Here is a 24,342-nt window from a genome sequence, read left to right on the forward strand (position 1 = left end):
AATTTTGATAAACTCCCTTATCTACTGGGTGAAAAACCACAGTGTGCCATCATAGCAGCAAGATTTGTGACCTGTTGCCACAAGAAAAGGGCAACCAGTGAAGAACAAACACCATTGTAAATACAACCCATATTTATGTTTATTTATTTTCCCATTTGTACTTTAACTATTTGCACATTGTTACAACACTGTATTTAGACATAATATGACATTTGAAATGTCTTTATTCTTTTGGAACTTCTGAGTGTAATGTTTACTGTTAATATTTATTGTTTATTTCACTTTTGTTTACTCACTACTTCACCTGCTTTGGCAATGTTAACATACGTTTCCCATGCCAATAAAGCCCTTAAATTGAAATTGAATTGAATTTATTGAGAGAGAGAGAGAGAGAGAGAGAGAGAGAGAGAGAGAGAGAGAGAGAGAGAGACAGACAGAGAGAGAGAGAGAGGTAGAGAGAGAGAGAGGTAGAGAGAGAGAGAGAGAGAGAGAGAGAGAGAGAGAGAGAGAGAGAGAGAGAGAGAGAGAGAGAGAGACAGAGAGACAGAGAGACAGAGAGAGAGAGAGAGAGAGAGAGAGCGGTCGAGAGAGAGAGAGGTAGAGAGAGAGAAAGAGAGAAAGAGAGAGAGAGAGAGACAGAGAGACAGAGAGACAGAGAGAGAGAGAGAGACGAGAGAGAGAGAGAGAGAGAGAGAGAGAGAAGAGAGAGAGAGAGAGAGAGAGAGAGAGAGAGACAGAGAGAGAGAGAGAGACAGAGAGAGAGAGAGACAGAGAAAGAGAGAGAGAGAGAGAGAGAGACAGAGAGAGAGAGAGAGAGAGAGAGAGAGAGAGAGAGAGAGAGAGAGAGAGAGAGAGAGAGAGAGAGAGAGAGACAGAGAGAGAGACAGAGAGAGAGAGGGGGAGAGAGAGAGAGAGAGAGAGAGAGAGAGAGAGAGAGATAGAGAGAGAGAGGGGAGAGAGAGAGACAGAGAGAGAGAGAGAGAGAGAGAGAGAGAGAGAGAGAGAGAGAGAGAGGTGGTCTTGTTTTTAGATTTTTCACTCTGTGTCTGTGCTATCTCAACCCCTCTCCTCAACCTCTCTCCCCTCACCCCTCTCCCGTCGGCCCTCACCCTTCCTTACCCCCTCTCCCCCACGGCCCTCATCCCTCCTCGGCCCTCACCCTGTCTGCTCATTGTCACACTAATGGAGTCAGAGAGAGAGAGGGAGCACAGGGAACAAGGGAAGGTTAAAGGCCTGGGAGGAGACAGGGTGAGGGCTCACCGCTTTATGTTTTAACAGCCATCACCAGGGTTACGTTATGCCAGGAATGTTCACTGTGCATTAGTTTGAGTGTATACATATCTGTCTCACTAATCCTAACCAACAGAACCTTTACACTAGTGGGAATTGGCCTATATGGATAGGGTTACATTGAATGTTTCTCACAGATGAAATATGAAAAGCATATGCAATTGAAAGGGAACAGTTAGATTTCGATGCACTTTTATGACTCAAAGAAGATTCTTCAACTAGGTATTTTCTTTTAGCTCTCCTACTGCTGTATATAGAGTTGAAGTCGGAAGTTTACATACACTTAGGTTGGAGACATTAAAACTTGTTTTTCAACCACTCCACAAATTTCTTGTTAACAAACTATAGTTTTGGCAAGTCGGTTAGGACATCTACTTTGTGCATGACATGTAATTTTTCCAACAATTGTTTACAGACAGATTATTTCACTTATAATTCACTGTATCACAATTCCAGTGGGTCAGAAGTTCACATATACTAAGTTGACTGTGCCTTTAAACAGCTTGGATAATTCTAGAAAATGATGTCATGGCTTTAGAAGCTTCTGATAGGCTAATTGACATAATTTGAGTCAATTGGAGGTGTACCTATGGATGTATTTCAAGGCCTACCTTCAAACTCAGTGCCTCTTTGCTTGACATCATGGGAAAATCAAAAGAAATCAGCCAAGACCTCAGAAAAAAAATTGTAGACCTCCACAAGTCTGGTTCATCCTTGGGAGCAATTTCCAAACACCTGAAGGTACCACGTTCATCTGTACAAACAATAGTACACAAGTATAAACACCATGGGACCACGCAGCCGTCATACCGCTCAGGAAGGAAGCGCGTTCTGTCTCCTAGAGATTAATGTACTTTGGTGCAAAAAGTGTAAATCAATCCCAGAACAACAGCAAATGACCTTGTGAAGATGCTGGAGGAAACAGGTACAAAATTATCTAAATCCACAGTAAAACAAGTCCTATATCGACACAACCTGAAAGGCCGCTCAGCAAGGAAGAAGCCACTGCTCCAAAACCGCCATAAAAAAGCCAGACTATGGTTTGCAACTGCACATGGGGACAAATATCTTACTGTCCTCTGGTCTGATGAAACAGAAATAGAACTGTTTGGCCATAATGATCATCGTTATGTTTGGATGAAAAAGGGGTGCTTCCAAGCCGAAGAACACCATCCCAACCGTGAAGCACGGGGTGGCAGCATCATGCTGTGGGGGTGCTTTGCTGCAGGAGGGCCTGGTGCACTTCACAAAATAAATGGCATCATGAGGAAGGAAATTTATGTGGATATATTGAAGCAACATCTCAAGACATCAGTCAGGAAATTAAAGCTTGGTCACAAATGGGTCTTCCAAATGGACAATGACCCCAAGCATACTTCCAAAGTTGTGGCAAAATGGCTTAAGGACAACAAAGTCAAGGTATTGGAGTGGCCATCACAAAGCCCTGACCTCAATTCTATAGAAAATTTGTGGGCAGAACTGAAAAAGCGTGTGCGAGCAAGGAGGCCTACAAACCTGACTCAGTTACACCAGCTCTGTCAGGATGAATTGGCCAAAATTCACCCAACTTATTGTGGGAAGCTTGTGGAAGGCTACCCGAAATGTTTGACCCAAGTTAAAACATTTTACAATGACAAGCCAACGGGTTCTGACAACTTGGATGGAAAATTACTGAGGTTAATAGCGGACGATATTGCCACTCCTATTTGCCATATCTTCAATTTAAACCTACTAGAATGTGTGTGCCCCCAGGCTTGGAGGGAAGCAAAAGTCATTCCGCTACCTAAAAATAGTAAAGCCCCCTTTACTGGCTCAAATAGCCGACCAATCAGCCTGTTACCAACCCTTAGTGAAGTTTTGGGAAATGTGTTTAATGGAAGCCTCTCCAACATAATCCAGGTAGAATCAAGGAATTCCCCAGGGCAGCTGTCTAGGCCACTTACTTTTTTCAATCTTTACTAATGACATGCCACTGGCTTTGAGTAAAGCCAGTGTGTCTATGTATGCGGATGACTCAACACTATACATGTCAGCTACTACAGCGACTGAAATGACTGCAACACTTAACAAAGAGCTGCAGTTAGTTTCAGAATGGGTGGCAAGGAATAAGTTAGTCCTAAATATTTCAAAAACTAAAAGCATTGTATTTGGGACAAATCATTCACTAAACCCTAAACCTCAACTATATCTTGTAATAAATAATGTGGAAATTGAGCAAGTTGAGGTGACTAAACTGCTTGGAGTAACCCTGGATTGTAAACTGTCATGTTCAAAACATATTGATACAACAGCAGCTAAGATGGGGAGAAGTCTGTCCATAATAAAGTGTCGCTCTACATTCTTAACAGCACTATCAACAAGTCAGGACCTACAGGCTCTAGTTTTGTCGCACCTGGACTACTGTTCAGTTGTGTGGTCAATGGTGAAAGAAGTACTCAATTGTCATACTTTAGTAAAATATTTTCAGGAGACTGAAAAGATTTGGCATGGGTCCTCAGATCCTCAAAAAGTTATACAGCTGCAACATCGAGAGCATCCTGACTGGTTGCATCACCGCCTGGTATGGCAACTGCTCGGCCTCAGACCGCAAGGCACTACAGAGGGTACGGCCCAGTACATCACTGGGGCCAAGCTTCCTGCCATCCAGGACCTCTATACCAGGCAGTGTCAGAGGAAGGCCCTCAAAATTGTCAAAGACTCCAGCCACCCTAGTCATAGACTGTTCTCTCTGCTACCGCACGGCAAGCGGTACCGGACCGCCAAGTCTAGGTCAAAAAGGCTCCTTAACAGCTTCTACCCCCAAGCCATACGACTCCTGAACAGAACAGCTAATCATGGCTACCCGGACTATTTGCATTACCCCCCCCACCCCATATTTTTACGCTGCTGCTACTCTGTTAATTATTTATGCATAGTCACTTTAATTCTACCCACATGTACATATTACCTCAACTAGCCGGTGCCCCCGCACATTGACTCTGCACCAGTACCCCCCTGTATATAGCCTCCCTACTGTTATTTTATTTCTTTCTCAACACTTTTTTGTTGTTGTTGTTTTATTTTACTTTTTTATTAAAAAATAAATGCATTGTTGGCTGTAAGTAAGCATTTCATGGTAATGTCTACACCTGTTGTATTCGGCGCATGTGGCAAAATAAAATTTTATTTTATTTTATTTGATAGAAAATGACTCAAGTAAAAGTGAAAGTCACCCAGTAAAATACTACTTGAGTAAAAGTCTAAAACTATTTGGTTTTAAATATACTTAAGTATCAAAAGTAAATGTAACTGCTAAAATATCCAAAGTAAAAGTAAAAGTATAAATAATTTATTATTCCTTATATTAAGCCAACCAGATGGCACAATTCTCTTGTATTTATTTATTTATGGATAGCCAGAGGCACACTCCAACACTCAGACATCATTTACAAATAAAGCATTTGTGTTTAGTGAGTCCGCCAGATCAGAGGCAGTAGAGATGACCAGAGATGTTCTCTTGATAAGGGTGTGAATTGGACCATTTTCTGTCCAGCTAAGCATTGAAAATGTAACGAGTACTTTTGGGTGTCAGAGAAAATGTATGGAGTAAAAAGTACATTATTTTCTTTATGAATGTAGTGAAGTAAAAGTAAAAGTTGTCAAAAATATAAATAGTAAAGTAAAGTACAGATACTCAAAAAACGACTTAAGTAGTACTTTAAAGTATTTTTACTTAAGTACTTTACACCACTGCGTGTGGTCATGTGCCACAAAGAGGGACTTACAATTTGCTCAGAACAGGGCAGCATGGCTGGCCCTTGCATGTATACAGAGAGCAAACATTAATCAATCTCTCCTGGCTCAAAGTGGAGGAGAGATTGACTTCATCACTACTTGTATTTGTGAGAGGTATTGACAAGTTGAAAGCACCGAGCTGTCTGTTTAAACTACTATCACACAGCTCGGACACCCATGCATACCCCACAAGACATGCCACCAGAGGTCTCTTCACAGTCCCCAAGTCCAGAACAGACTATGGGAGGCGCACAGTACTACATAGAGCCATGACTACATGGAACTCTATTCCACATCAGGTAACTGATGCAAGCAGTAGAATCAGATTTAAAAAACAGATAAAAATACACCTTATGGAACAGCGGGGACTGTGAAGCAACACAAACATAGACACAGACACATGCATACACACACACGATAACATACACACTATACACACACGTACACATGGATTTTGTATCGTAGATATGTGGTAGTGGTGGAGTAGGAGCCTGAGGGCACACAGTGTGTTGTGAAACATGTGAATGTATTGTCATGTTTTTTAAATTGTATAACTGCCTTAATTTTGCCGGACCCCAGGAAGAGTAGCTGCTGCCTTGGCAGGAACTAATGGGGATCCATAATAAACCCCAGGAAGAGTAGCTGATGCCTTGGCAGGAACTAATGGGGATCCATAATAAACCCCAGGAAGAGTAGCTGCTGCCTTGGCAGGAACTAATGGGGATCCTTAATAAACCCCAGGAAGAGTAGCTGATGCCTTGGCAGGAACTAATGGGGATCCATAATAAACCCCAGGAAGAGTAGCTGCTGCCTTGGCAGGAACTAATGGGGACCATAATAAATACAAATACAAATATTACTCTGTTTTAATGTTACTCCTTAATCACTCGTTTTTTCTTGAGTTTTACTTTTAACAGAGCTGAGATTTACTTTGAAGTCCAAAGTGTATCAATACAGGTGAAATCAGTCCTTGACACAGATATAGTAGCAGAACAAGAATATAGAAATGCTGTGAACGCAGAGATTGTGAGTTCAAATCCCAGGTGAGGACATGTTGAATAATAATGACTGTATAAATGAACATGCACTATGTAGTCATGTATGTCAACATGTGTCAAATATATCAGTTGAAAACATTGTATTTTAAAATAACTGTGTGTGTAACTAGTTCCACAGCCTTTTATAGGTAAGATGACAAAATAATCATAATTTCTAGTTAAATTAACATTTGAGACCCAACACTTCTTTCTTGTTTTTGTTTTATCTTTGTATTTCTAAGTTATTTGTGGGACGCCAAATAATTCATCTTCAAGAGCCTTTTTCTATAGCCTAGGGGCCAAATCAAAGACATCTTCAAGAGCCTTTTTCTATAGCCTAGGGGCCAAATCAAAGACATCTTCAAAAGCCTTTTTCTATAGCCTAGGGGCCAAATCAAAGACATCTTCAAGAGCCTTTTTCTATAGCCTAGGGGCCAAATCAAAGACATCTTTAAAAGCCCTTTTCTATAGCCTATGGGCCAAATCAAATACATATTCAAAAGCCTTTTTCTATAGCCTAGGGGCCAAATCAAGGGCCAAAGGTCCCAAGAACATCCTCACCTAGTCTACCATCAATACTCAGTCTCTTCTTCATGTCTAAACTATCAGCTCTGTTAATAACCTGCCCAGGGACCACAGATGAAGATTATCCAGCTGGCTAAAACCGGCACGTTTAATGTTGATTCATGTGCATTGTCCCGGTAAAATGTAATTCAATAAAGTCAAGTCAAGTGAAAGTCATCCATGATATCATTATTATCACTGCTGAACATAAAGTAACTACATTATAGTACATACACACCTCACTAACCATAGCTACAAGTGTATATACAGTATAAAGCATTATAATTAACCTTGGCTATATGATATATAACATTGGGAGAACATATTTAAGAACGAATGAGAAGAACAACCATCTCCCAAATGTTTTCCTTTTATAAGAATATTCCAAACCAGGTGAGTGCTTTCAGGTAACAAGGGATTCATTCAGGTGCAACCCGGGAACTTATTTCGTTTCCAAAAACACATTTAAATTAAACACAAACCCATAGACATAGCCTATATTATAAATAAATATTTATTGTTCTTACCCTCAAAAAATCTCTGTAACGCTTCGGTTTCATCAACCACGTTCCCGCTAATAAGCTCCATGAACGTCCAAAGTACGGCCGAAACAGTTGCCGTTATATATCGGGTCAGCTCACAGATACATCCCGCAGTCCGGACCAGCGGCGTGTCCAAATGTCTCTGCTTTTTTGCCAACTTTTTGCCAAGTCCAAATGTGGAATTATTTTCTCACATACATCCAGTCTTTGGCGAGAAGAGAGAGATTCCTCTCCGGTTGCAACAGTCAACACCTGACACGCTTATTTTTCGTTCCCTTTATTCCAGTCCTCTATAAAATAGGTTCATATTCGATAAACGCGTCAATGCTTCCAAAAATAGCGTTTTTAAACACAACAACTATCCGCATAAGAGAGAACAGGTAGCATTACACTTCACTCAGTGGTGGCCCCAATTAGAAATAGCCACAGGGAAGTCGCACAACGCGAATTCCGCGCTGGGAAAACTATCCATCATTAGATATTATCCCAGAGCAATTCTTCGATTTTGTTCGATTCTTCTTTTATAAATGTCGTTGTCCCATTGATTGCAGCGATAGATACCGAAGTTGGAGTCTTGGGAGAAACTTGTCCGATAGTTAATATCCAGCACTTGACTTCCTCCGCTCCGTGTAGATGTCCTCTGCTCCCTGTAGCTGCCCTCCGCTCTGTCGTCTCTTGCCCTCTCTGGATGACCTACCGGGCCACAGAGCCAGCCCACTGGGCACAGACGTCAGTTCAACGTCTAGTTTTGATTTTCATTTGATTTAGTTGTCAAGTAAGGTGAAATCAACAAAATATTTCACTATGTCATTGGATTTATGTTAAAAGTTGGGTGACAAAAAAGGCGAAATGCCTTTATGTTGATTGGTTTTTGCAAATCCAATTCGTTTCCCACGTTGATTCAACTTCATCACGTTGATTTTTTTTTGACCGCAATGAGTGTGTGTGTGTGTGTGTGTGTGTGTGTTGGACTGGAAGGAGAGGAGATGAGACAGGTGTGTTAAATCCTCCCTGGGTGAGGGATGTGATTCCTACATTGTGATGACGTAAGTAGCTAAACTATAGTAGCCTACTGTCAACTAAATACACGTCATTTGGTGTGTAAAAGTAGGGCACGTTAAATGCTAGCTATTATATTAGTTACAACAAACTTGATATTAATTTGGTACAATATAAAATAAATATAAAATAGGATATTTGTAATGATAGTCATAATAAGAAATCCGTCTGTAGGCCTATTTATTGTCTGGTCAGCTCATGCAGTCCGGAGTGACTTGGCTACGTCTCAGGTTGACCACAACAGGCCTATTTTGCTCGTTTTCTTTTCACTGTAGTCAGGATTGGGTCAATTCCATTTTCCTTTCAGGAATACAAAGACATTCCAATGCTTTTCAATTAGGAAAATGTGGAATGGGAATTTGGCTAACTTTCTGAACTGACTGGAATTGAAATGGAATTGACCTCAATTGACTGTACAGTCGTGGTCAAAAGTTTTGAGAACGACACAAGTATTGATCTCCACAAAGTTTGCTGCCTCAGTGTTGATGATGGCAATCTGCATATACTCCAGAATGTCATGAAGAGTGATCAGATGAATTGCAATTAATTGCAAAGTCCCTCTTTGCCGTGAAAATGAACTTAATCCCCCAAAAAACATTTCCACTGCATTTCAGCCCTGCCACAAAATGACCAGCTGCCATCATGTCAGTGAGAGTGAGAGTGTTGATGAGGACAAGGCTGGAGATCACTCTGTCATTCTGATTGAGTCAGAATAACAGACTGGAAGCTTTAAAAGGAGGGTGGTGCTTGAAATCATTGTTTTTCCTCTGTCAACCATGGTTACCTGCAAGGAAACGCGTGCCGTCATCATTGCTTTGCACAAAAAGGGCTTCATAGGCAAGGATATTGCTGCTAGTAAGATTGAACCTAAATCAACCATTTTTCGGATCATCAAGAACTTCAAGGAGAGAGGTTCAATTGTTGTGAAGAAAGCGTCATGGCGCCCAAGAAAGTCCAGCAAGGGCCAGGACCATCTCCTAAAGTTGATTCAGCTGCGGGATCGGGGCACCACCAGTGCAGAGCTTGCTCAGGAATGGCAGCAGGCAGGTGTGAGTGCATCTGCACGCACAGTGAGGCAAAGACTTTTGGAGGATGGCCTGGTGTCAAGAAGGGCAGCGAGGAAGCCAATTCTCTCCAGGAAAAACATCAGGGACAGACTGATATTCTGCAAAAGGTACAGGGATTGGACTGCTGAGGACTGGGGTAAAGTCATTTTCTCTGATGAATCCCCTTTCCGATTGTTTGGGCCATCTGGAAAACACCTTGTCCTGAGAAGACAAGGTGAGCGCTACCATCAGTCCTGTGTCATGCCAACAGTAAAGCATCCTGAGACCATTCATGTGTGGGGTTGCTTCTCAGCCAAGGGAGTGGGCTCACTCACAATTTTGCCTAAGAACACAGCCATGAATAAAGAATGGTTACCAACACATCCTCAGAGAGCAACTTCTCCCAACCATCCAAAAACAGTTTGGTGACGACCAATGCCATTTCCAGCATGATGGAGCACCTTGCCATAAGGAAAAAGTGATAACTATGTGGCTCGGGGAACAAAACATCGACATTTTGGGTCCATGGCCAGGAAACTCCCCAGACCTTAATCCCATTGAGAACTTGTGGTCGATCCTCAAGAGGTGGGTGGACAAACAAAAACCCACAACTTCTGACAAACTCCAAACATTGATTATCCAAGAATGGGCTGCCATCAGTCAGAATGTGGCCCAGAAATTAATTGACAGCATGCCAGGGCGGATTGCAGAGGTCTTGAAAAAGAAGGGTCAACACTGCAAATATTGACTCTTTGCATAAACTTAATGTAATTGTCAATGAAAGCCTTTGACACTTATGGAATGCTTGTAATTATACTTCAGTATACCATAGTAACATCTGACAAAAATATCTAAAAACAATGAAGCAGAAAACTTTGTGGAGACCAATACTGGTGTCATTCTCAAAACGTTTGACCACGACTGTAGTTATCCCTTTGATTATAGAATATTTACCATAAACTGGCCTCTCTCTTGCAATTATGTTCTAATTTTGGGAAATTAGTTTAATCGAATAATATTTGCATACGAAGTAACCTGCCCTGAGACCGCAGTTGAAAATTAGCCGGCTGACTAAAACAGGCACTTTTAATATTGATTCATGTGTATTGTCCCTGTAAAACTAAAACTAAATGTAATAAAGTGAAGTAAAAAGATTCTGAATATTTGTCTTTGAAAATACAAACTCTAAATGATGTACAAGTACACTTGATTGTTATAGGACGTTTATTTTCTCTTTAAAGGACAGACACTGACACTGTCCAACAGATTAGTAGGCTACTGGAGTCAATGAAGACTCTCAGCTACAGTACAAATCCAACTCTCCCATGTGTTTCTAGTGTCACATGACCTGTCTGTTTCCCTCACATGCAGTACAATCAGCCTCTAAATAACGTGTACTATAGAAAGATTCAGATCTACTATTCTCAGACTTTGTAAAGCGTTTGGAATTATGACCTCTAAATACTCCGTTTTGCATAAAATAAATACTTATTTGAATTTGGTTGTGGATGCAAATGGTAGATGGAGCTCAGTTTCTCTGGACTGTATTGGAATCAATGAAGAGTCGTACACACACACACACACACACAGACACACACACACACACACACACACACACACACACACACACACACACACACACACACACACACACACACACACAGACACACACACACACACACACAGACACACACACACACACACAGACACACACACACACACACACACACACACACACACACACACACACACACACACACACACACACACACACAGACACACAGACACACACACACACACACACACACACACACACTTTATCTTGGCCAGGTCGCAGTTGTAAATGAGAACTTGTTCTCAACTGGCTTACCTGGTTAAATAAAGGTGAAATAAAAAATAAAATAAAATAAAAAATAAACACTCACACTCACACACACACACACACACACACACACACACACACACACACACACACACACACACACACACACACACACACACACACACACACACACACACAGACACACACACACACACACACACACACACACACACACACAGACACACACACACACACACACACACACACACACACACACACACACACACACACACACACACACACACACACACAGACACACACACACACACATACACACACACACACACACACACACACATACACACACACACACACACACACACACACACACACACAGCCCCCTATTACCCATCCAGTATCTACAGTCCTCCCAGTCACTGTGTCTTCTGTCACATGATCACTGCCAGTCTCAGGCCTCTGTCCTGTATATCTATAGCCCTCTGTGTCATAGATGTCATGCACCGCTTTTTCCCCCCCCTCAGTGGACACTGATAGGCCCCCTAACCAAATTTGATATCTTTGAATTAATGTAACTCCTCTGATGATGAATAATCTTTTCTCTATTTTCAGGTGGAGGTCCACGCTCTGTGGCAGTAATACGGGAGTTTGTTGTCCAGACTCCTCAGCCAACAGGGAATGATCAATTACTCCTTTTCTCTCTACTTTATCGGCTTACCCCCGGTCCCCTCCCCCTCTAAAACAATGCCAGTGTGTGCAGCCCCTGCGTCCTCTCTACCCCCCTGCATGTCAAAGAGATGCTGTTTTGTTGTCTTGTCCCTCACAGCTGGAGAATCTCTTTCTCTCTGTCTCTCTATCCCTCTTTCCCTCTGTTCGTCCTAAACAAGGCGTCCGTTATGTCTGCCACACGATGTAGATTGTTGTGGAACACAGGACAGAAAGAGCGAGACGGAGAGACGGAGAGAAAAAGGGGGAGACAGAAAGAGATAGAGGACAATGAAACAGCTGGCCTCGTTAACGCAGTTCATTTAGCAATTTTGTCATTTCTATATTAGCCTACTGTATGTGTAATTGGGAGGGGGTGTAATGGGGAGGGGGTGTAATGTGGAGGGGGTGTAATGGGGAGGGGGTGTAATGGGGAGGGGGTGTAATGTGGAGGGGGTGTAATGGGGAGGGGGTGTAATGTGGAGGGGGTGTAATGGGGAGGGGGTGTAATGTGGAGGGGGTGTAATGTGGAGGGGGTGTAATGGGGAGGGGGTGTAATTGGGAGGGGGTGTAATGGGGAGGGGGTGTAATGGGGAGGGGGTGTAATGTGGAGGGGGTGTAACGTGGAGGGGGTGTAACGTGGAGGGGGTGTAATGGGGAGGGGGTGTAATGTGGAGGGGGTGTAATGTGGAGGGGGTGTAATGGGGAGGGGGTGTAATGTGGAGGGGGTGTAATGGGGAGGGGGTGTAATGGGGAGGGGGTGTAATGTGGAGGGGGTGTAATGTGGAGGGGGTGTAATGTGGAGGGGGTGTAATGTGGAGGGGGTGTAATGTGGAGGGGGTGTAATGTGGAGGGGGTGTAATGGGGAGGGGGTGTAATGGGGAGGGGGTGTAATGTGGAGGGGGTGTAATGTGGAGGGGGTGTAATGGGGAGGGGGTGTAATGGGGAGGGGGTGTAATGTGGAGGGGGTGTAATGTGGAGGGGGTGTAATGGGGAGGGGGTGTAATGTGGAGGGGGTGTAATGTGGAGGGGGTGTAATGTGGAGGGGGTGTAATGTGGCGGGGGTGTAATGTGGAGGGGGTGTAATGTGGAGGGGGTGTAATGGGGAGGGGGTGTAATGTGGAGGGGGTGTAATAGGGAGGGGGTGTAATGTGGAGGGGGTGTAATGTGGAGGGGGTGTAATGGGGAGGGGGTGTAATGTGGAGGGGTGTAATGTGGAGGGGGTGTAATGTGGAGGGGGTGTAATGGGGAGGGGGTGTAATGTGTGTGTGTGCGTCCTTGCACGCATGGGCATCGGTTGTGTGAGGAAGAGAATGATAAAGGAGCTTTGAATAAATAAGTTTGTTCAGAAGTCTCATTTCTCAACCATAGAAATAGAATTAGTCTTAAAAAGTGTAGTAATTCTATGGTGTAAATTGTTATCATTCAACATTCTTACCCTTTCTCTCCGGAGCAGTTGTTGTATTTTTCACTTTTACACCCTTATTCCACAAGAGACAACACTAAGTGTGTGTGTCTGTGTGTGTGTGTGTGTGTGTGTGTGTGTGTCTGTGTGTGTGTGTGTGTCTGTGTGTGTATGTGTCTGTGTGTGTGTGTGTCTGTGTGTGTATGTGTCTGTGTGTGTGTGTGTCTGTGTGTGTGTGTGTCTGTGTGTGTATGTGTCTGTGTGTGTATGTGTGTGTGTGTGTGTGTCTGTGTGTGTGTGTGTGTGTGTGTGTCTGTATGTGTCTGTGTGTGTGCGTTGTGACAGTTACAATGTCCAATATAACTTGACAGTGTATATTGTTTTCTCGACCTGTACTTCACATTCCAGTCCGCTAGATGGCGACATGTAACCGCTATTTTAGACCACATATCCACTGGTAAAGAAGGAGGATCAACATTCAAGATGGCGGTGAACAGAGCAGGTAGGACGTGTTGCTATAGCTACGGTTGTTTCTCGTTGGATGAGTTTACAAATGTATGAATTTAAAATGTATTTCCCGCCTCTACCATCCGTCCTATTGGCCAATGTGCAATCATTGGAGAATAAACTGGATGAGCTCCATTCAAGACTATCCTACCAACGGGACATTAAAAACTGTAATATCTTATGTTTCACCAGTTGGCTGGGTTTTCCGTGCATCGGCAAGACAGAACAGCTGCCTCCGGTAAGACAAGGGGTGGTGGACTGTGTCTATTTGTCAATAAAAGCTAGTGCGTAATGTTTAATATTAAGGAAGTCTCTAGGTTTTGCTCGCCTGAGGTAGAGTACCTCATGATAAGCTGTAGACCACACTATCTACCTGCTTACAAGCAAAAACTATAGCAGGAAGCACCAGTGACTCGCTCAATACGGAAGTGGTCAGATGACGCAGATGCTAAGCTACAGGACTGTTTTGCTAGCACAGACTGGAATATGTTCCGGGATTCATCCGATGGCATTGAGGAGTACACCACATCAGTCACTGGCTTCATCAATAAGTGCATCGATGACGTCGTCCCCACAGTGACCGTACGTACATACCCCAACCAGAAGCCATGGATTACAGGCAACATCCACACTGGGCTAAAGGGTAGAGCTGCCGCTTTCAAGGAGCAGGACTCTAACGCGGACGCTTATAAGAAATCCCGCTATGCCCTCAGAAGATCCATCAAACAGGCAAAGCATAAATACAGGACTAAGATTGAATCGTACTACACCGGCTCGGACGCTCGTCGGATGTGGCAGGGCTTGCAAACTATTACGGACTACAAAAGGAAGCCCAGCCGTGAGCTGCCCAGTGACACGAGCCTACCAGACAAGCTAAATTACTTCTATGCGCGCTTCGAGGCAAGCAACACTGAAGCATGCATGAGAGCACCAGCTGTTTCGGACGACTGTGTGATCACGCTCACCGTAGCCAATGTGAGTAAGACCTTTAAACAGGTCAACATTCACAAGGCCGCAGGGCCAGACGGATTTCCAGGAATGTGTACTCCGAGCATGCGCTGACCAACTGGCAAGTGTCTTCACTGATATTTTCAACCTGTCCCTGGCCGAGTCTGTAATACCTACATGTTTCAAGCAGACCACCATAGTCCCTGTGCCCAAGAACACCAAGGTTACCTGCCTAAATGACTACCGACACGTAGCACTCACGTCTGTAGCCATGAAGTGCTTTGAAAGGCTGGTCATGGCTCACATCAACAGCATCATCCCAGAAACCCTAGACCCACTTCAATTTGCATACCGCCCCAACAGATCCACAGATGTCGCAATCTCTATTGCACTCCACACTGCCCTTTCCCACCTGGACAAAAGGAACACCTATGTGAGAATGCTGTTCATTGACTACAGCTCAGCGTTCAACACCATAGTGCCCTCAAAGCTAATCACTAAGCTAAGGACCCTGGGACTAAACACCTCCCTCTACTCAACTGGATCCTGAACTTCCTGATGGGCCGCCCCCAGGTGGTAAGGGTAGGCAACAACACATCTACCACGCTGATCGTCAACACGTGGGACCCTCAGGGGTGCGTGCTTAGTCCCCTCCTGTATTCCCTGTTCACCCATGTCTGCGTGTCCAAGCACGACTCCAACACCATCATTAAATTTGCCTATGACACAACGGTGTGTCCTCAGATCCTCAAAAGGTTCTACAGCTGCACCATCGAGAGCATCCTGACTGGTTGCATCACTGCCTGGTATGGCAACTGCTCGGCCTCCGACCGCAAGGCGCTACAGAGGGTAGTGCGTACGGCCCTGTACATCACTGGGGCCAACCTTCCTGCCATCCAGGACCTCTATACCAGGCGGAGTCAGAGGAAGGCCCAAAAAAAGGTCAAAGACTCCAGCCACCCTAGTCATAGACTGTTCTCGCTGCTATCTCACGGCAATCGGTACCGGTGCACCAAGTCTAGGTCAAAAAGGCTTCTTAACAGCTTCTACCCCCAAGCCATAAGACTCCTGAACAGCTAATCAAATGGCCACCCGGACTATTTACATTGATTTGAGATTAATAATTTTACAATTTGACCTTTTGATACATTCGTTCTACTGCCATCATAGATAACAAGTATTTGAGTGAGATGTGGAGAAAGCTTTGCTCACAGAATTGTTTATTCACTCTCAGTCTGCTGTAGTGCTAGTGGTATCTTTACAACTAGCACTGGAAATAGCTAGTCAAATGTGTAATGCTAATATATCTATAATTAAGTCAACATTAAAATATATTGAACAGTCTACAGAACACACACACACACACACACACAAAGAATGAAAACAGCCCTTAACTACCACCTCCTCCTCCAGCTGTCCTCTGTCCCTCTCCTCCTCCAGCTGTCCCCTCCTCCTCCAGCTGTCCTCTGTCCCTCTCCTCCTCCAGCTGTCCTCTGTCCCTCTCCTCCTCCAGCTGTCCTCTCCTCCTCCAGCTGTCCTCTGTCCCTCTCCTCCTCCAGCTGTCCTCTGTCCCTCTCCTCCTCCAGCTGTCCTCTGTCCCTCTCCTCCTCCAGCTGTCCTCTGTTCCTCTCCTCCTCCAGCTGTTCTCTCCTCCTCCAGCTGTCCCTCTCCTCCTCCAGCTGTCCTCTGTCCCTCTCCTCCTCCAGCTGCCCTCTGTCCCTCTCCTCCTCCAGCTGTCCTCTGTCCCTCTCCTCCTCCAGCTGTCCTCTCCTCCTCCAGCTGTCCTCTGTTCCTCTCCTCCTCCAGCTGTCCCTCTCCTCCTCCAGCTGTCCTCTGTCCCTCTCCTCCTCCAGCTGTCCTCTGTCCCTCTCCTCCTCCAGCTGTCCTCTGTCCCTCTCCTCCTCCAGCTGCCCTCTGTCCCTCTCCTCCTCCAGCTGTCCTCTGTCCCTCTCCTCCTCCAGCTGTCCTCTGTCCCTCTCCTCCTCCAGCTGTCCTCTCCTCCTCCAGCTGTCCTCTGTCCCTCTCCTCCTCCAGCTGTCCTCTGTCCCTCTCCTCCTCCAGCTGTCCTCTGTCCCTCTCCTCCTCCAGCTGCCCTCTGTCCCTCTCCTCCTCCAGCTGCCCTCTGTCCCTCTCCTCCTCCAGCTGTCCTCTGTCCCTCTCCTCCTCCAGCTGTCCTCTGTTCCTCTCCTCCTCCAGCTGTCCTCTGTCCCTCTCCTCCTCCAGCTGTCCTCTGTCCCTCTCCTCCTCCAGCTGTCCTCTGTCCCTCTCCTCCTCCAGCTGTCCTCTGTTCCTCTCCTCCTCCAGCTGTCCTCTCCTCCTCCACCTGTCCTCTGTCCCTCTCCTCTTCCAGCTGTCCTCTGTTCCTCTCCTCCTCCAGCTGTTCTCTCCTCCTCCAGCTGTCCTCTGTACCTCTCCTCCTCCAGCTGTTCTCTCCTCCTCCAGCTGTCCTCTCCTCCTCCAGCTGTCCTCTGTTCCTCTCCTCCTCCAGCTGTCCTCTGTTCCTCTCCTCCTCCAGCTGCCCTCTGTTCCTCTCCTCCTCCAGCTGTCCTCTCCTCCTCCAGCTGTCCCTCTCCTCCTCCAGCTGTCCTCTGTTCCTCTCCTCCTCCAGCTGTCCTCTCCTCCTCCAGCTGTCCTATGTTCCTCTCCTCCTCCAGCTGTTCTCTCCTCCTCCAGCTGTCCCTCTCCTCCTCCAGCTGTCCTCTGTCCCTCTCCTCCTCCAGCTGTCCTCTGTCCCTCTCCTCTTCCAGCTGTCCTCTGTACCTCTCCTCCTCCAGCTGTCCTCTCCTCCTCCAGCTGTCCTCTGTTCCTCTCCTCCTCCAGCTGTCCTCTCCTCCTCCAGCTGTCCTCTCCTCCTCCAGCTGTCCTCTCCTCCTCCAGCTGTCCTCTCCTCCTCCAGCTGTCCCATTAGGAAAAATTAATACATTTAAAATATATATTTTAGGTAAATTTTTTAAGATACATGTATATTGAAATATTGAAACAAACACATTAATCAGTAATAAGGTCCTCAATTAGCTTTCTGAATTGGCCTAGAGGCACCAAAACATCACATTTAAGAACATTTTGAAGATTGTTCCACAAATAAGTTGCAAAAAAACTAAAAGCTGATTTACCTAACTCAGTAGAGACCAAAGGAATTTCCACTGTTAACCATCCTTGTGCCCAGCATTAGGATCATCATGTTGGTCTTGTGGAGGGATGTGTGCCCAGCATTAGGATCATCATGTTGGTCTTGTGGAGGGATGTGTGCCCAGCATTAGGATCATCATGAAGAACTGAAGGTCTCCTTTTATTTCCTTGTTTCACTATCAAGGCCTGAACTGTCCTCCAGAAATCCCCCAGAAATCCTTCCTCTTCCTCCCTCTGTTGTTTTCCTGTTTGTTTATCTATGTCCTCATTCTTCCTGTTGTCCCTGTTGGGTTTATAGTCCTCCTGTCCCGTTCCTTCCCTGTGTTGCCTGAAGATTCAGCAGATGAGCCTTGAAAGAACCAAATCGATCAATCTCTCAAAATCTCTCAAAATTATTTCCACAAAAAAGTATCTTCCAATTCCTCTGGATGTGCAGAACACAGTAATGCACTAAAATAACTAAACTATTCACATATAATAAAATAATTTAACAAATAATAGCCATTTAAGGAAATGCCATGACGTCAGGGCCTTACATTTTCCTCCTAAGATGTAGCTGAAATAACTGAGTGATCACTTCTATTGAAGAGCTTGGTTAGGTTTAGGCAAGGTAACTAGAATGCATCATTATTCATCAGTGCGATGCAGATTCATGATGATCAAGGTTGATAACACTTAGAGCTGGGACAATAAACCTAAAATGATTGACACCGACCATACTGATCATTCATCTTAGGCATTTAGCTGATATCGTTCATTAGTAGCCTATAGTAGAGAAATGTGAAGATTGAAATGAAATATGTTTGCTAATATGGGTGATTGTTAATCAACCATCCAACTAGTAGTAGTTTAAAGATAATAAATAAACGGTGGAGCATTTTAATGTTAGAAACTTAACATTCTACTGATTATCATGATATGGGTTTATGTCCATATGGCCTAGCTCTAATACTACTAATATACTACTACTACTATACTACTACCATACTACCATCATACTACTACCATACTACTATCATACTACTACCATACTACCATCATACTACTACCATACTACTATCATACTACTACCATACTACCATCATACTACTACCATACTACCATCATACTACTACTATACTACTACTATACTACTACCATACTACCACCATACTACTACCATACTACTACCATACTACCATACTACCACCATACTACCACCATACTACTACCATACTACTACCATACTACCATCATACTACTACCGTACTACTACCATACTACTACCATACTACTACCATACTACTACCATACTACTACCATACTACTAACATACTACTAACATACTACTACCATACTACTATCATACTACTACCATACTACCATCATACTACTACCATACTACTATCATACTACTACCATACTACCATCATACTACTACCATACTACCATCATACTACTACCATACTACTACAATAATACTACCATACTACTACCATACTACTACCATACTACTATCATACTACCATCGTACTACCATCATACTACTACCATACTACTACCATCCTACTACCATACTACTAACATACTACTACCATACTACTACCATACTACTAACATACTACTAACATACTACAACCATACTACTATTCACATATAATAAAATAATTTAACAAATAATAGCCATTTAAGGAAATGCCATGACGTCAGGGCCTTACATTTTCCTCCTAAGATGTAGCTGAAATAACTGAGTGATCACTTCTATTGAAGAGCTTGGTTAGGTTTAGGCAAGGTAACTAGAATGCATCATTATTCATCAGTGCGATGCAGATTCATGATGATCAAGGTTGATAACACTTAGAGCTGGGACAATAAACCTAAAATGATTGACACCGACCATACTGATCATTCATCTTAGGCATTTAGCTGATATCGTTCATTAGTAGCCTATAGTAGAGAAATGTGAAGATTGAAATGAAATATGTTTGCTAATATGGGTGATTGTTAATCAACCATCCAACTAGTAGTAGTTTAAAGATAATAAATAAACGGTGGAGCATTTTAATGTTAGAAACTTAACATTCTACTGATTATCATGATATGGGTTTATGTCCATATGGCCTAGCTCTAATACTACTAATATACTACTACTACTATACTACTACCATACTACCATCATACTACTACCATACTACTATCATACTACTACCATACTACCATCATACTACTACCATACTACTATCATACTACTACCATACTACCATCATACTACTACCATACTACCATCATACTACTACTATACTACTACTATACTACTACCATACTACCACCATACTACTACCATACTACTACCATACTACCATACTACCACCATACTACCACCATACTACTACCATACTACTACCATACTACCATCATACTACTACCGTACTACTACCATACTACTACCATACTACTACCATACTACTACCATACTACTACCATACTACTAACATACTACTAACATACTACTACCATACTACTATCATACTACTACCATACTACCATCATACTACTACCATACTACTATCATACTACTACCATACTACCATCATACTACTACCATACTACCATCATACTACTACCATACTACTACAATAATACTACCATACTACTACCATACTACTACCATACTACTATCATACTACCATCGTACTACCATCATACTACTACCATACTACTACCATCCTACTACCATACTACTAACATACTACTACCATACTACTACCATACTACTAACATACTACTAACATACTACAACCATACTACTATTCACATATAATAAAATAATTTAACAAATAATAGCCATTTAAGGAAATGCCATGACGTCAGGGCCTTACATTTTCCTCCTAAGATGTAGCTGAAATAACTGAGTGATCACTTCTATTGAAGAGCTTGGTTAGGTTTAGGCAAGGTAACTAGAATGCATCATTATTCATCAGTGCGATGCAGATTCATGATGATCAAGGTTGATAACACTTAGAGCTGGGACAATAAACCTAAAATGATTGACACCGACCATACTGATCATTCATCTTAGGCATTTAGCTGATATCGTTCATTAGTAGCCTATAGTAGAGAAATGTGAAGATTGAAATGAAATAAGTTTGCTAATATGGGTGATTGTTAATCAACCATCCAACTAGTAGTAGTTTAAAGATAATAAATAAACGGTGGAGCATATTAATGTTAGAAACTTAACATTCTACTGATTATCATGATATGGGTTTATGTCCATATGGCCTAGCTCTAATACTACTAATATACTACTACTACTATACTACTACCATACTACCATCATACTACTACCATACTACTATCATACTACTACCATACTACCATCATACTACTACCATACTACTATCATACTACTACCATACTACCATCATACTACTACCATACTACCATCATACTACTACTATACTACTACTATACTACTACCATACTACCACCATACTACTACCATACTACTACCATACTACCATACTACCACCATACTACCACCATACTACTACCATACTACTACCATACTACCATCATACTACTACCGTACTACTACCATACTACTACCATACTACTACCATACTACTAACATACTACTACCATACTACTATCATACTACTAACATACTACTAACATACTACAACCATACTACTACCATACTACTACCATACTACCATCATACTACCATCATACTGCTACCATACTACCATCATACTAACATCATACTACTACCATACTACCATCATACTACTACCATACTACTATCATACTACTACCATACTACTACCATACTACCAGCATACTACTATCATACTACTACCATACTACCATCGTACTACCATCATACTGCTACCATACTACTACCATACTACTACCATACTACCATCATACTACTATCATACTACTACCATACTACTACCATACTACTATCATACTACTACCATACTACTATCATACTACCATCATACTACTACCATACTACTACCATACTACCATCATACTACTACCATACTACTACTACTACTACCATACTACTACCATACTACTATCATACTACTACCATACTACCATACTACTACCATACTACCAGCATACTACTACCATACTACTATCATACTACTACCATACTACTATCATACTACCATCATACTACTACCATACTACTACAATACTACCATCATACTACTTCCATACTACCATCATACTACTACCATACTACTACCATACTACTACCATACTAATACTACTACTACTACCATACTACTACCATACTACTACCATACTACTACCATACTACTACCAAAATCTCTCAAAATTATTTCCACAAAAAAGTATCTTCCAATTCCTCTGGATGTGCAGAACACAGCAATGCACTAAAATAACTAAACTATTCACATATAATAAAATAATTTAACAAATAATAGCCATTTAAGGAAATGCCATGACGTCAGGGCCTTACATTTTCCTCCTAAGATGTAGCTGAAATAACTGAGTGATCACTTCTATTGAAGAGCTTGGTTAGGTTTAGGCAAGGTAACTAGAATGCATCATTATTCATCAGTGCGATGCAGATTCATGATGATCAAGGTTGATAACACTTAGAGCTAGGACAATAAACCTAAAATTATTGACACCGACCATAGTGATCATTCATCTTAGGCATTTAGCTGATATCGTTCATTAGTAGCCTATAGTAGAGAAATGTGAAGATTGAAATGAAATAAGTTTGCTAATATGGGTGATTGTTAATCAACCATCCAACTAGTAGTAGTTTAAAGGATAGTAAATAAACGGTGGAGCATATTAATGTTAGAAACTTTACATTCTACTGATTATCACATCAATTCAGGGAATTTATCATGATATGGGTTTATGTCCATATGGCCTAGCTCTAATACTACTACCATACTACTACTACTATACTACTACTACTATACTACTACCATACTACTATCATACTACTATACTACTACTACTATACTACTACCATACTACTATCATACTACTACTATACTACTACTACTATACTACTACCATACTACCATCATACTACTACCATACTACTACCATACTACTACCATACTACCATCATACTACTACCATACTACTACCATACTACCATCATACTACTACTATACTACTACCATGCTACCATCATACTACTACCATACTACTACTACTATACTACTACCATACTACCATCATACTACTACCATACTACTACCATACTACTACCATACTACTACCACACTACTACCATACTACTACCATACTACTACCATACTACTACCATACTACTACTACCATACTACTACCATACTACTACCATACTACTACTATATTACTACTACTACTACCATACTACTACCACCATACTACTACCATATTACTACTACTACTACCATACTACTACCATACTACTACTACTACTACTACTACTACCATACTACTACCATACTACTACCATACTACTACCATACTACTACTATACTACTACTACCATACTACTACCATACTACTACCATACTACTACCATACTACCACCATACTACTACCATACTACTACCATACTACTACCATACTACTACCATACTACTACCATACTACTACTACTATACTACTACTACTACCATACTACTACCATACTACTACTACTACTACTACTACTACTACTACTACTACTACCACCATCATACTACTACCATACTACTACCACACTACTACTAATACTACTACTACCATACTACTACTACTATACTACCATACTACTACCATACTACTATCATACTACCATACTACTACTACTACTACTACTACTACTACTACTACTACCATCATACTACTACCATACTACTACCACACTACTACTACTACTATACTACCATACTACTACTACCATACTACTACTACTATACTACCATACTACTACCATACTACTACCATACTACTACCATACTACTACCATACTACTACCTGTTAGGCCTACTGCTGCTAGGTAGCTCTCTCTCTGCTCTCTCCCTCCCCTCTGTCTGTCCTTGATTGCAGGAGTGAAGTCTGGTGTGCGGGAGTCAGGGTTCCAGCTGCAGCTCATTCACCATAATCACCTCAGCCTTTAAGACCCGGTCAAACTTGCCACTCATCGTCAGATCATAGTCAAGACGACCATGTTAGTTTCGCTGTTGACTCAACCTGCTTGTTTTCGCCCTTTGTGTTTTTGGCCTGTTCTAGTTACTTTTCTCCTGTGCCACAGATTATTGGAACCTGACTCCTGCCTCCGCTTCACTCCTGCCAAAACCTGGACAAATTGAACTTTGTAAATAAACCTGTTAAACCTTCTCTGGCTCGGTGTAGTTGTCTGCATTTGGGTTCAAATCCAGTTAAATCATGACAGTATGATCTGACCAACATGAACCCAGCAGACAGTAGCTCGGATACCACCCCAGAGTGCACTCAAATTCGGACTGCCATAGCCAAT

The 24,342-nt window shown here is 42.6% G+C and overlaps 1 protein-coding gene across 1 annotated transcript in view; it reads right to left on the reverse strand.

Moving 5' to 3' along the window:
• LOC311134609 (myelin regulatory factor-like) overlaps window positions 1–7,744 on the reverse strand; it is a 56,211-nt gene extending 48,467 nt beyond the window's left edge. Inside the window, exon 1 of the mRNA XM_084168344.1 lies at window positions 7,193–7,744. Coding sequence (XP_084024470.1) covers window positions 7,193–7,253 — 61 coding nt within the window. The 5' untranslated portion in view covers window positions 7,254–7,744. The remainder of the gene's footprint in view (window positions 1–7,192) is intronic.
• Between the last annotated feature and the right edge of the window lie 16,598 nt (window positions 7,745–24,342).

Source organism: Coregonus lavaretus, assembly GCF_964263955.1.
Source record: "Coregonus lavaretus genome assembly, chromosome: 9".
NCBI lineage: Eukaryota > Metazoa > Chordata > Actinopteri > Salmoniformes > Salmonidae > Coregonus > Coregonus lavaretus.